Source organism: Embiotoca jacksoni, unplaced genomic scaffold (genome assembly GCF_022577435.1).
Source record: "Embiotoca jacksoni isolate LCO1_2020_lvr unplaced genomic scaffold, fEmbJac1.0.p SCAF_12, whole genome shotgun sequence".
Taxonomy (NCBI): Eukaryota; Metazoa; Chordata; class Actinopteri; family Embiotocidae; genus Embiotoca; species Embiotoca jacksoni.
Genome location: NW_027185252.1, coordinates 7,540,171 through 7,554,582, shown reverse-complemented (window position 1 = coordinate 7,554,582; position 14,412 = coordinate 7,540,171). Strand labels below are relative to the sequence as shown.

At 40.8% G+C, this 14,412-nt stretch overlaps 1 protein-coding gene across 1 annotated transcript; it reads right to left on the bottom strand.

Annotated features, from left to right (window-relative positions):
- Positions 1 to 7,492: 7,492 nt before the first annotated feature.
- On the bottom strand, positions 7,493 to 12,599 carry LOC138195262 (G-protein coupled receptor 26-like). Its single transcript, XM_069144523.1, has 3 exons — positions 11,516 to 12,599; positions 10,768 to 10,881; positions 7,493 to 9,877 (listed from the first exon to the last, which is right to left on the bottom strand). The coding sequence occupies exons 1-3, from the start codon at positions 12,184 to 12,186 to the stop codon at positions 9,607 to 9,609; spliced, it is 1,056 nt and encodes a 351-aa protein (XP_069000624.1). The 5' UTR covers positions 12,187 to 12,599; the 3' UTR covers positions 7,493 to 9,606.
- Positions 12,600 to 14,412: the final 1,813 nt, after the last annotated feature.

Genomic DNA, 14,412 nt, shown 5'->3' with positions numbered 1-14,412 from the left:
AGCAGGTGATGATGTTTCCTTTCTGTCAGGTTAATGTCATACCAGCTGTTATTCTCTTTCCTGTTCACTTCCCTCTCTCGACACATCCAAACAAACATGCTCACACGTGCTTGCTAATGGATGTTCGCTGCTGTCAGTGTTAATGTTGCTTAATTGAGTGAAGGCTGTATGTGTGCGTGTACAGCACGTGTTAGTGAATATATGTAATGCTGTCCAAAGAGAGGTGAAGTATTTAGCATAAAACAGACAAACACACACGCTATTAATATTAACCTAGAATTTGTCCACAACAACAGTAGGCACTGCAAAAGTCACACCTACAGTTTACAGTTTGCTTGACCAGCATGTGTTTGCTCTGTGGGGGGAAACTGGCACTGGCAAAAACTAACTTTTGACACACAAATCTGTTTTCAGTTTTTGGACTGTTTAGACTGTTTTTGGTGACATTGCTATTATTTGAACATTTATTATAATGAAACCATGTGAGAAGTTAAGAGTAAAAAAAAAAAAAAAATCCTTATTTGGCAGAGCTGTTAAAATGTGACCCTGACTACACACTGGTGTTTGTAAGACGTCAGCAGACTAAAAGGTTAGAAACCACCGATTTAATCTCGAACAATGTGTTGTATTTTAAAAGCGTGTTATCATCCTTTGTGTCAAATCTTCACTGTAAAGTAACAAAGCAGTCAAATAAATGTAGTTGAGTACAAGGTGCAATATTGCCACCTGAGATAGTGAAGGGGAAGTTGACAGTAACATCAGATAAAGTAAAATAGCCTACCTCAAAACTGTATGCACAGTACTTGAGAAAAGCGCTGTAAATCGACATAACCGCCTTGCATCATTTCTTGACAACAATGTGAACAACAACAACAACAAAAATCAAACACTATCCTTTCAACAAATGGTTGAGTAGTGAGGAATTAGGGTTCCATCCTATTTCTCCTCAGGTCACCATTTCACTTGTCCGTACTTCTGCTTTTGCGTCATAGAAATTACAAGAAGGTCCTCTGCATTTTCAGATCTCCCTTGGTCATTGTTGTCAAGTATTTTTCAGTTGAACGTTATTCTCCTTTTCACAGCTTGTGTGTTCATTTGACCTCTGTGAGAGAGTCGTATTCCTGTGTAACCACAGTTCTCTAGAAAGTGGCTCCATTGTCTCCAGATCTTTTCACTCGCTAAGGTCTCTCCTAATAAAATGACTTGATGGATTTTCCCTAACCCGTGGGCTCTTAGCTGGCAGAAACAATAATTGCGTAGATCAGTTTTGTTCTCTGTTCTTCTGATAGATTCCCAATCCCTCCCACTGGGTTTTCTCAGTCCCTTATAAATGACATCCTCCTTACATTTCTCTTTTAGATTTCCTCTGTGGTCGAGCGTATTGACTGAGTGGAACGAGGCAGGACAAAAAACATACATGGTCAGCGAGCGACCGTCGCATCCTGCTGCATTTGAATAACACCCTCTCCTTATTATTCACATTGTGCCACTCAGCATCAGTGGATATTCTGGTTTTTTTCCCTGGCATGTTACTGTGAACGCTATCTGTTAAAATAAAACACAACAATGAGTGGTGTCTTCACTCATGCTTTTGCTTTAACCTTCTGAGCTCTAACTTCCCGTAAAAAAGGATATGTCCTCCGCGTGTCAGTTTGGATGTGCCCCTCTTTGGTCTCAATTATTGTCTGATGGGATTTTTTTTAATGGTACCTCGTGTCAGACTGGGTCTTTTTGGCACATTTTTTATCACACACAGCTATCACTGCAGCTGACAGCAAGGTAATGAAAAAGGTGGAAATACCTGTCAAATGCATTTCATAGCATCAACTCACAGCCTGAGGTTTATCTGATGGATTTGTAGCACAATGACACAAGGCAAAGACACAATGGTGTGTATATTCGATATTGCGCAAGTAAGTAAATTTGCTTCAAATGAATATGTGACTGAAAACAACAGTTTTCATATAATTACATCAGTGAAGTGCCACTGTCTCACTAATTACCTTAATCATTGCAAGTGACAAATAAAGCAAAGGACTTTAAGAAAGTTGTGTGAAAGAAATAGATCCCATTTGAAATTATTTACTGTCCAGTCAGGTTAATGAATTTCAGCAAGTTTGAAGTCTGCATGCGGCGCTCCATCGGTGAAGTAGGAGGCATCCGTCTGAATATGTGCCTTGTATACTGTGTAGGACTGGTAAACATGGGCAGCATGCTAACTGGAGACATGATGGTCAGCTAAGACTCAGAGAGCCAGACAGCATTTGTTGCACTGAGGCTGAGACCAGTTTGTTAAAATCGGACTTAAAGAGGATGAAAGAAAGTGTTCGGCTGCAGCTGTGTTATAGCTGATGTTGTTGCAGTATCTCGGCCACTTTATATTACATGCAGAAGCTGTTGCTATAGGACAAACGGATTTAGTTTTACTGCCGATGGATATCTCACAAAACTGGTATCACCAATCTATAGTCTGTAGAGCATTTATTCTTCCTTTTGTAAGATGTATGCTACAGCAGAATATTTATCTTTCTACCACCCACACATGCCCCGCACACACTGACTTAGATAAATTAAATAATGGAGCTCTTTTTCTTACGAGACCTATTTTAACAGGAAAACGTATACATGGAATTAATACAAAGGAGATAATTTCCAGTCTTACTTGATTTTGTATGATATTTCCATCTAGGTAACCTTAAAAAGAGAATTCACTTAATAAACCAATTTAAATATTGTGTTTTGCCGGGTTTCAATTATTTGACATTAATCAAAAGTTTCACTGAAAGCCATCTGCTGAACATCCAAATCGCACAGTCGCCTAAACTTTCTCCAGTTATTGTATCTTCTGATCATTAAGCAGATGGTTGGAAACGACTCACTTTGAAGACTGAGGCCACATACATCATCCTCTCATTAACTGTCAACAGTGAAGGTCTCGGAGCAGCTGGCACAGTTAAAGCAAACTATTACCATATCCACACAACCCCTGGTAAAAGAGATCATGCAAGATAACATGGACTACTCTGGAGTATTCTTTAAAAAGGACTCCGGGTACCTGTAGCAAACATTTGTATGTAAATAGATTCATTCATTATTCGCATGCATATAAAAGCCTTGTGGTTACATCTAAACTTGTCTGCCGTCTTGTCTTGAATTTTGAATAAGAATGAAAAATAATTTGGAGCATCTTTTACGCCCTAATCTATTTTTAAGCTTAAAGTGCAGAAGAACTCCCTCCTCTGGAGTTTTCTATTTGATTCAAGGCAGCATTACTCAGCTGTGGGTGTGACTCAGACATGAAGAAGCTGCAGGAGAAGGGACTCCGTGTTTGCAATTTGTAATGTGCTGCTACTGAGCTTCATCTTTCTTTAACATACATATGTGTGCGAGTCTTTCTTTTCCCATATTTTCTTTTCTATTTCATCAAATTTTAGAAATTTACAATTAAAACAGCAACCACATTTGTGGAAGACTATATCCAATCATGAATAAACAATAAAACAGGGGTTCACAGCAATAACTTGTAGCTATAATATTGCTGAGTAGATTACAGTTACTTTTGTCCAAAATGAGGTACATTTAGTGCAATATGATTATATAAACAAAAGTGAAATATTTTATCATTATTATATATAATTTTTTTCAACCTAACAAAACCCCATTCAGGGATTTAGATTTTTAGCGATGCGCATACCAATATAGTTTGATTGGTCTTCCTCTTTAGTCCAGACAATAGCATGTTTATAAAAGTGGATGTAGTCTCCTGGTCTGAAAAGTGAAGCCAATGCAGAAGTGCCTTAAAGTGCAATACCAATGAGGGCCGCTAGGGGCTGGCTCCAAAAAAACCCATCTGGCTCCAAAGGACTTCTGTTCAAAAAGCATCAACTTCTCTCGTGAAATACAAAAGTAGATACATTCTTTACACAAGTCATTATGGTGTCATTAGCTAAATTCACTCACTTTAATCAGTGTTGTGGTTGTCCAGTTTAAAATAATTCCATAATTACTTTTGATATTAGGGCCCTAAAGAGAGCTATGTTTTGGGGTGTGACTGGTTTGATTGACGTACCTGGGGTGCTGTCCGGTTACCTGTTGCAGGTGGGTGGCCGTAGTGTCCTTTTTAGTCCTGTCAGGATTCCTGTTTTCCTCCGTTTTACCCCCGATCACCTCTCCTCCTGTGTCCCCTCATTCCCACGTCTGCTTGTGTTCTGTGTCCTCCTCTCCTCACCTCCATTGGCCACGTCCCTCACCGGTCCCAGCAGCTGCAGCCACTCACCCCAGATCACCACCTGCAGGTGTGCTGGATTTCCCTGATCACCTCCCCGGACTATATGTACCCTGCCCCTGCACTCTTCTGGTTGTCGGTGCATTACAACTACTACTACTACTAGCAACAGCTAGAAGACGGCGAGTTATTGCGAGTGCGAGTTGTTCCCCGCAAGGACCGCCAGTCACCCTAAATTTGGTCACTTCTGGTTAACCTTTTAAAAACACACCTACTTTTTTAGGCCTCTGCTCGAAAATTGCATACCAATAATAAAAATAGTATATCTCTGCAACCACAATAAAAAAATAATTAAAAAAAAATATTTGTAATAATAAAGGGAACACTTGTGAGATTTGTTCAGATGTGTAAATATCAGTATATATGTCCATATTTTAATAATAGCTTTGCTAAGTCCTCTCTCTGGCCCCCAATTGGGCTATGGCTTAAAGGGTTAAAAAAAAAAGAAGAAAAAAGATGGTGATGGGTAAAAGGCCAGACTCACAAAACAATGGCTGATGTAATGGTGTTTGCCACTTGGACCAGCCAAAAATATTTCAACGATTGAATTACAAACACTCAGCTGATTATACCTGATGACTTTGATGATACCCTGACTCCCCTCTAGCGCCACCATGAGGTTAACATTGTTGGTATGTACAAGAACTGCCAATAAATTTACTGTAATAGTATCCAGAGTTCGAATCCTAATCATTTTTCTGACTCTCTGGCTTTTCGTAAGGGTGGACATTTGTGTTCCAGAAGGAAATGTTGCAACAACTATTGGATAGATTACAGCACAATTTGAGGCTGACGCTTATGGTCTCTGTGGACTTTGGTGATTTCTTGACTATTTATGTTGGACCATTGTTGATTTTGTCTCAAAACTTAAACACGCAGATATACAAACACACACGGGCATGGTCACAAGCAGAGTAAATGTTTACAACTAAACAGATGGCTGCAACTTTACACACTTGTAATGATATCAATATAATATACACATGACATTTGTGGTTGCAGACCTTGTCCTTATGGTGGATTACAAATGACATACAAATTAAAAATCTTTGCAGCTCAATGATGTTGTCAAGTGAAAAACTTCCAAATTTGGTTTTGTTGATCTTAATGAGTCTAGTTGGACTGAGTCATCTCTTTTTTGAATTCGCACAATAATGCTCATTAATCATTTTCCAAATGTTCTAATCTAAATGGTTAAAATCTATGCCGTTTTGTCTTAAGTCATTGAGGACACTGAAAACTGCATATTAGATGTTGTTTTCACTTGTGGCCAATAATACTCTTTAAACATCAGTGCAAATGCCTTTGAGACAAAAAAAAAAAATTTAAAAAAAAAATGTAGCCAACAGCAAAAACAAATACAGCATTCCTGGACAGAAATAGATGGCCTTTTTTCATTAGTGCAGGCTGTTTGCTTAAAGGCTTGGGGAATACGATGACATTTTTGTCCAACATTCCCATGATTCATATTATATGCCAGTAATCGGTCGAGTAGGTTCACTGCAAGTTCTGGATAAGCTGCTGTTTTCAGAAAACATAGAGGTTGAGGGCAAAGAAAACCAGCAACTGAGAGTAAGTGAGACAATAAGACGTAATGGAAAGCCATATCTACATTATTCATTACTGCTACATGTTACATTTCCTGTGATCCAGTTATTTGTGATGTTTAAACACCTACTGATGTGCAACACCTGCTATGTATTTCTATGATTAATGAGCTAAACTGAGGGAGCGTACAGTGGAACACATTGTTTACTCTTTTGTTTGAATTGAGAAATTAAATAGATCAATCAGTGAAGTTTTCTCAGTCTGCGGCGGATGAGTCATTATTTATTCAGTTCAGTGTTGCTGCCATGCTGATTAAAAGAAGTTGCTGTACACGGGTAACTCCGGTTACACTGGAGGTTTCCCACAATTTGACAGCCAATTTATTTTACTGCAATCATTTAAAAATATACACATATGACATGTAATGAGCTCTTGCTGCTCTTTGCTTCTTAAATTGTCATGACTGAAATGTTAGCTCTGTGAAATTTCAGTATATTTACAGGTACGGTCTAGCCAGGCTGTTTATGTATGTCTTTCAAATGTAGTCTAACGTTTTGTTTCTAAACTTACTCGGCTGTGTGCTTTATGCCACATTTGGACATGTTGTAGTGGGCCAGATTCTATGTGTGACACAAGGGATTTTTTTTGGCTTGCTCAATAAAAAAAAAAAAATTAGATGACATTGTAGAGATGGTGGTGTGCAATTTAAGAGACTGGATGAAATCCATATAGCAAATGGTGAAGTATACAAATTTCTGCATTTAAAGTTCACATAACTCAACAAATACTTTGCATCTGAAATCATCAGGGAGACATTTTACTTCATGCCGTCAGAGATGTCGCTTTGCGTGAACAGATTTGACTTTGTGCGACTGGGAGAACCTCTTGTCACTTGACATTGGGGTGCCAGGAAGTCAGCCAGCTTACTCATCTTTGTTTCCTTCCTCCTCTGCTTTCTTGTACTTCCTACGCACTGCAGCTTAATCACAAGGCATGTACACAGCGTTTTGTGTATGGCAGGTTTGTGTCTGCCTCTCACCCACTCACTGAGTCTCCCAGAGAGATGTGGTACATGCACACCTCCAGACTGGGGATCTTTCCAAACTTTCTGAATGCTTCCCACTAATTGCCTTTGGTTAGTATAATCTACAGTGACATGGTAAATACAGTTTTTACCCCACTGGGTAAATAAAAACAAATCACTTTAACTAATGATATGTCATGATTGTTTCATATTTGATTTAATCTGGTTTAGAGTGAAGTTGAGGATGGATGATACAGATGAACAGACTCTTTCAGTATTCCCACAGCTGCCTGAACTTGACGTAATGCCTACCTTCGGCTCTTTCTTTTGGCTCCTATTATTCTTTTCCCACTCCTTCTCACAGCTCCGCAATTAAGACAGCCTTTAACTTGCAGTCCCGATGCTTTTGTAAGAAGTCTTTGTTCTGCTGCCACATCAGCAGCAGCAGTGGTGGGAGGGACACATCCTAAATGATTTTTCAAATTAATTATTCTTTCTCCTTGACTAAATCAGCGTGGGAGAATAAAGGTGCTGGCAGAGTTGTGCTGTGGCAAAGAATTGTTCAAGTAAAAATTGTCTGAACTCGTAATGCATCATTTCAAGACATATAGCCATGACTGCAGATATTAATATATGTTTAAGAAAAAACTTGGTGAGGGTTTAAAATGTCAAAATGCACAGCATTTATTTTATTATAATCACAGACGTATTTAGCAAAAATCCCACACAGTTTTGACAAAAATAAATAGATTTTTTTTTTTTTGCCTTTTAAAGGCGTAATACTGTCACAGTAAAGTAAAAACACAACATCCTTTTTTATCAGTGTTGTCAAAATGATTCATTTCTACAACTCAGATGTCACACAGCCACTCATGTGACATTAGCTGGAATGTTAATTAGACAGTACTGAATAGTTGCTACCACATTCAAATAATATTTGACCCTGCTTTGCCTGATGCAACAAAACAATGATGTGGTAATACAAAGTAAAGACTACTTAAAACAACAAACTGCTGAACAGGCTTTATAATCACACTTAATTGTAGCACAAAATACTGAGAAAATGACGGGGTGTGAAAGGTTTCCTCTGTTGTGTTTTGATAAAATCAGAGTTCATAGTCTAAAAGGCACTTTACAAGTCAGGCCTCACAGTTACAATACAATTTCAATAAAACCATCCGTGTGGCTGTACTGCCAAAATGTTCACATTTCAAATCATTAAATGAACACATATGGTACTTTATCTAGCTAGATAATCATCACTGAGGTCAAAGGTGATGCTTAATTTTAATCAAGACTTGCAGCCATTCAGTTTGGGTAACACACATTATGTTTAAAAGCCCAATCAGTGTCCTCTATTGATCGTATAAACCCAGTATCACAGAAAAGCGTGAAATAGACACCCCTGTCCACTACAGCAAACTGTGAGATGGCCACACTTTGGGCCGTCTAGGCATGAAAGTTGCACGTTTTGTACGTATATGTCATGTGATGTGACCAAGGTCCCGCAACAGAGTTTTGAGACCAAGTACTAAGGATTTTTTTTTTTGCAGTATTAGAAGGTAGGTGAAATTAGTCACAGAATGCCAGGCAGGACAATGAGGTTCAAATTCAGGAGCTAACAACATTTTTCTTTAGGTGATTTTTTTGTTCCCTAACACCCAACCCTGTTTTTTTTCCCGAACCCCCATCATGTGATTATTTAGTAACCCCAACCATGTGAATTTGCAAAAAGTTTCATTTTCATTTTCCTGTAAATCACATGGCTCAAAGCATGTAGTAGGGATCATTTTCGTCAACTACAGGAAACAATGTAACTTTCATGCCGAGACAGCCCAAAGTGTGGCCATCTCAAGTGTTCTTTAGTGGACGGTCATGTCTATTTCATGCTTTGCCTTACCCTATACAGGGTTGATCATATAACTTATATATATACCAGTTTGAGGTAATGAAAATACTCTTGTATAGCAGACTCCTGTTATGAACTCGGGTAATGGGCCGACACTCTTTCTCACGTGTGCACTGCAGTAATTAACTAATTCGTCATCATAATGTTGCTCTCCATGTTTCACAGGCTATTTGACACAAATTTACCAGAATGCTACAAAACTATCTCATTCGAAACAGTCACTCTGTGCAGGAAAAAGACACTCGTATACACTCGTATTGAATACTTAATGCAATTACAACTGACATACACAACCTACAAAAGTGGCTGGCCTTTTCTTTTTTTCAAGGATAAGGCGAGTGATATTCTACATTTTTCAATACACTAAGCCTCTTGACAGTAAACAAAGAACTATTACAAATTCAAACCATATAACACGGGGTGACATGCTACGTTGTTACCATGAACATGTAATGTATTTTGACACAGTCCTGCTGCTCTTAATATTTACCAGTGCACCAGGCCAGCGGCTCAAAGTGGTCACCCACAAATGCAGTTTTGCATTTAGGAACGTGTAAAAAAACAAAACAACAACAACAAAAACAACTGGCTGTTTAAAGAAAATATTTAGCTTTAGCCACAAAAAAAAAGAGAAAATGTTTATTTATGACCTACTGTATTTTCATGTATTATTTATTCAGCAGGAAGAATTGATAATTCAGCTGAGTGTGACAGAAAGGCTGGAAAAGTCAGAGAGTATGTAGATATGGAGAAACACATTGTTGGATTGGTCTTGGAATTTGTTGACATGAAAAGAAAAAAAATACAGAATATCACCAGCCGTGTCTTTCAGCATGACCTTCACTGCGGCTTGTTGGTTGGTGGTTGGATGTGGTTGGTTGTGTTGGAGTTGTTGTCACTCCTCCTTGCGTTGTTCTCTGTCCTGAGTGAGGAGGAGTTGAGTGTACTCCTCTTGAGGACTTTGTTCGCCAGAAGGCTGTAGGTCTTCCTGTACTGATGACGCAGCAGTGAGTAGACAAATGGGTCGCTTGCTGCCTTGCTATAGGCCAAGCATTTAGACAGCACGCCCCAGTGAGGGTTTATGGGCCCTGGAGAGAAGAGCTCTACAATTCTACCTCAAATAAAGCAACAAAAAAAAGAGAAGAAAAGTCACGCAGGATCCATGGGAAAAGTGCAGCTATTTCTGAGATCAGTGTATCTGGGGTGGAAGATTGATTCTTGATGTTCTGGGTTTTGTACCCTCATGGTTGAAATGCACTTATTGTAAGTCGCTTTGGATAAAAGCGTCAGCTAAATGAAATGTAAAAGATGTCTAAACCATGTAATAATCCTCCCTGAGTGCTGTAATATTGTGAAAATGTCATCATTTCACTTCACTGAAATGTCATCACTGTGTTGGGGAATTTTAAATGATGGGTGTCATCATGATTCTGGGCTTCTTGCTGATTAAACTTATTTACGATAAATCTGGTGAACTCACTTTGTGTCCAAATACAGACAAGACAAAGTATAAACCAGCAAGAGCTCTGTTTTGTTTTTGAAGAATCGGTGACATGGATTAATAATGTTTGACGATCACATTTATAATATATCATAAATTCTGGCATTATGAACATGAAACAGTTAAATGGTAAAAATGTTAGCAGATAACAAGACAGCACTGCAAATAATTGTCACCATCTGTATATATACCCACATTAGCAGCCACAGATAAGTGAAAATTGAATCACTGTTAAATAGGTTCATTCTCAGGAGCTAAATGAGGAAGATAATTTAATACACAGTATAAGTATTTTTGAATCATCTAAGCAAAGACAAAATGTGCAGAGTTCGAGTGCAGTTTAATGGTCTATCTCTGACGCTGTGAAAATTAATTTTTAATCCTATGATTAAAAAAAAACAGAAAAAGCCTGGCATGTTTGGATGGAACTGTACAAGCGAACACGTCACACATATGCACCCCCAACACAAACCCATGTACAATATCAGCTCTCTGCTCACCTTGTAATGACATAAGGCGTGAAGCACATCACAAATGTGCCAATGAATGTACTGATCTTCTTGGTGGCCCGCTGCCTCCTCCGCTTCTGCTCATCCAAGCATTTCTGGCGTACACTGTCAAAGCACACAGGTACCATTATCTACCCAGGAGGCATGATCAGAGGCATGCAGACATAATGAAGCAGTCCAACGAGAAAACATGTGGGATGGACTTGAGGAAAGCAGTGAACTGTGAGCTGTTGTCTCTTATGATTTGGAGAATCTCAGACTGTAAAAACATCAATTATGTAAATAAAGAGAAACTCAAACTTTAATTGTTTGACTAGAAAACAAAATTGCTTATTTCGTCCAACCGGCTATCCAAACTTCAAATAAATTACATCTTATTTAAAATAATTTCAAACAGATAAAAGCAACAAATACTTCTTTGCAGTTTTTATGAAATTTGATTATTAAAACTGATGGCTTTTCTGTCCATCAACACATTATTGGCAGCTTCAGCACTGATTGCGAGACAACACAAATGAAATCTTGTTATTTCTCTTCATAAACACACTTAGGTGCAGCTTTACTGGCACAATCACTAGCTAGTTTTAACCTTCATTGGCGCGTTGCCACTGGATCAAAAGGATCCTTCTGAAATAGCCTAGAAAGTGAGGGAGTGAAAAATGAGAGGGAACCGACACATACATTTAAGTGACAGAGAAATGAACCAAAAGGACAAATAGATTGAATGCTGGTTGTTTACCTGGGGAGAATATCCACAAGAAGCACCAACGTCTGCATTGTAATCACGTCGATGCGCTTACAGTGAAACCTTGCAACTTTCAGCACTTTCAGATACGTTACACACAGCACGATCAGCGTGAGGAGGAAAGTGAGGGAGTGCAAAGCCACGGTGAAAACGATGAACTGTGTCCCGGCTCCCTTCGCCCTGGCATTGCAGAGAGTGCACGATGCGTAGATGTGGTGGTAGCCGACCCAGGAGCGGCAGGTGGCCACTGTGGAGAAGCAAAGCGAATGAATCCACGTGTATCCGAGCGCTATAACTGCATCCCGGTGCCGTATTCTCGAGTGGTAGCTCAGCGGGAACACCACCGCCACCCATCTATCGATACTGAGGGCTGCCATGCTGAGCATAGAGTTTGTGGTGAGAAAAGTGTCGAGGAAACCCACAATTTGGCAGAAGACGCTGCCCCCGGGGTGGCCCGTGGTGATGAGCCCGACCAGAGTTAGTGGCATGTTGGACACGCTTAGCAACAGGTTGCAAAACGTCAAGTTGAGAATAAAAAGACCGGGCACCTGTTTGCGGATCTCCGGGTTGTACAGAAAGCAGATCAGCACCACAACGTTGGACAGCAGCGACACGACAATGATTCCCACAACCAACACAGACGCAACAATGTCCGCTGCGTCCATGGTGCCTCCTCTCAAATATCCAGACTTTTGAAGAGTGCATCCACAGTCCTGTTGCAAACTGTCATCGTGAGTTGCAGTCACAACGTATGTGAGTCCAATACATTGCCATGCTTTCCCTCCCCAGGATCCAAATGCCTTCAATAAACCAAGCGATCCCTACAACAGCGTCGACGACTAGGTCGTAGGGAATTCACACAGCGAATGCTCACCTGACTTCTGAGGGAATTTGGGAGTCTGTTTCGTGGGAATGGGGTCACAGCAGGAGGCTTGTTCTCTTGAGGCGCTGCGGTAGTTTTTCTCTGGTCATGCCACTGCTCTCACAGCTTAGGGGTCTCTTGCTGCGCAATTGCGCACTGACATGACGGACAGCTTTGAAAAGGACAGAAAAGTACTTCAAGCTTTCGCTGCTCATTGCCTATTGTCTCCTCTGTCGGAGTCTGAGGAACGTCGGTGCACCCCTGTTCAAAAATAGATTTTTAGTGTAAAAATAGAAACACGACGCACGATTGCGTGGCTGGTGGTAAGGCTGATGTCATGAGCGTCACGTTGAACTCGGCAGTTTGAGATGTTTTGCGCAAAAACGTAGATGAAGTTCTTGAATATTAAAATCGTACAGTGTAATTTGTCAATTCAATATTTTGCGAGACCGTGTGATTAGATGGAATAACATCACCACCGTGACTTTGTTTTTTTAAAATGTCTCAGCAGCAAACACTTAGCCTACTTTTTAATCTGTAATATGAGACCAGAGCCTTCTGCAGAGTTCAAAGCCTTAAATTGCAGTTCAAGGGGACATAGTGCGGTACAGCTCCGCCTATTAGTCTGCTGCGCAGCAGTCCCAAAAGGAAAGGAAAAACAGAAACAGCCGAAAAACAGCAGAAAAACAGCCAATGTGAATGTTACATTATCATAAGTCATATTAATTATTTATCATTATCATTATTACAATTCATATCTGAGCAGCATTTTAATGCTGGAGCTGATGCAGTTACAGCTCAAATAGTTTTCTTGGGTTGTGAAATACAAACTCCAAATTGTACTTAAGTACATAGCCAACTGGTATGAACCATTTGGCTACATTCCACTAATGAATGGTGTAGCTCTGTAGTTGTGTCACTATCCCACCGTTCACATTAATTTTGCCTGTAACTAACTGGCTCAATGCTGCGTGTTTCAATTAGGTCTGGTCAAAATATTAATATTGTGATCTGAGAATTATTATTTTTTTCTTCTGTTTGCCACTCTTGAAAATGTCCATTCCAGACCGAGTATTTTATTTGATGTCTATTTTGGAGCCCCTTCGAGAATCGCCACCTTAACGTGGTGGAGAGGTTTGAGTGGCTCAGTGATCCTGGGAGCAATGTTGTCCGGGGCATCAGCCCCTGGTAGGGTCTCCCAAGGCAAACTGGTCTCAGGGCAGAGCCCAGACTAAGAGCGGTTCACAAGTCCCCCGATGAACAGCAGCACACAGACTTCAGCCACCTCGCCCGGATCAGGGAAACCGGGGCACCCTCCCGGAGCCAGACCTGGGAGGGGAGTTCGCCAGCGAGTGTCTGGTGGCCGGGCTTTCGCCCATGGGGCCCGGTCGGGCTCAGCCCGAAGAAACATCATGGAGTACGGGCGGCAGGCCTGGCCACCTGGTGGTGAGTTGGATCAGGTGGCGGGGGAGTCGGCCTTTTAAGACTTGGCAAACCCAAATGTGTAGTGAAGGTAAACTGGGAACGTCTGGTGGAGGCCCAGGTCTGGGAGATCTTCAACTCTGACCTCCGGAAGAACATCTCACATCCCGAGGGATGTTGGGGAGGCAGGGTCTGAAGACTTGGGGGGGTGGGGTGGGGGGGGTCACACTCATATCCCTGGCGGAGGTCTCTGAGGTCGTCAAAAAGGTCATCGGTGGCAAGGCGTGTGGATGAGACCCGTCCTGAGATGCTGAAGGCGCTGGACATTGCTGGGTTGTCTTGGCTGACAGTGTAGCATGGGGGAGGGGGGGGGGGGGGGTCGGGAACAGTACCCATGGAGGTACCAGAGAGTGTACTCCAACTATCGGGGTATCACACTACTCAGCCTCTCGGGCAAAGCTTATACCAGGGTGCTGGAGAAGGAGGCTCCGACCGTTTATCGAACCTCGGATTCAAGAGGTGCAGTGCGGATTCCCTAATGTCATTCTGTAACGTGTTGTGGTAGCAGGTGGTGGGATCAGCAGTGTAAACAAAACAAAATGTACAA

Excerpts from the sequence above, each read along its gene's own strand:
- LOC138195262 (XM_069144523.1), bottom strand. The coding sequence starts at position 12,186 with ATGGACGCAGCGGACATTGTTGCGTCTGTGTTGGTTGTGGGAATCATT. Across the intron at positions 10,882-11,515 it reads CTTGTGGATATTCTCCCCAG|TGTACGCCAGAAATGCTTGG; the intron begins GTAAACAACCAG and ends GTGCTTTGACAG. Across the intron at positions 9,878-10,767 it reads ACGCCTTATGTCATTACAAG|AATTGTAGAGCTCTTCTCTC; the intron begins GTGAGCAGAGAG and ends TATTTGAGGTAG.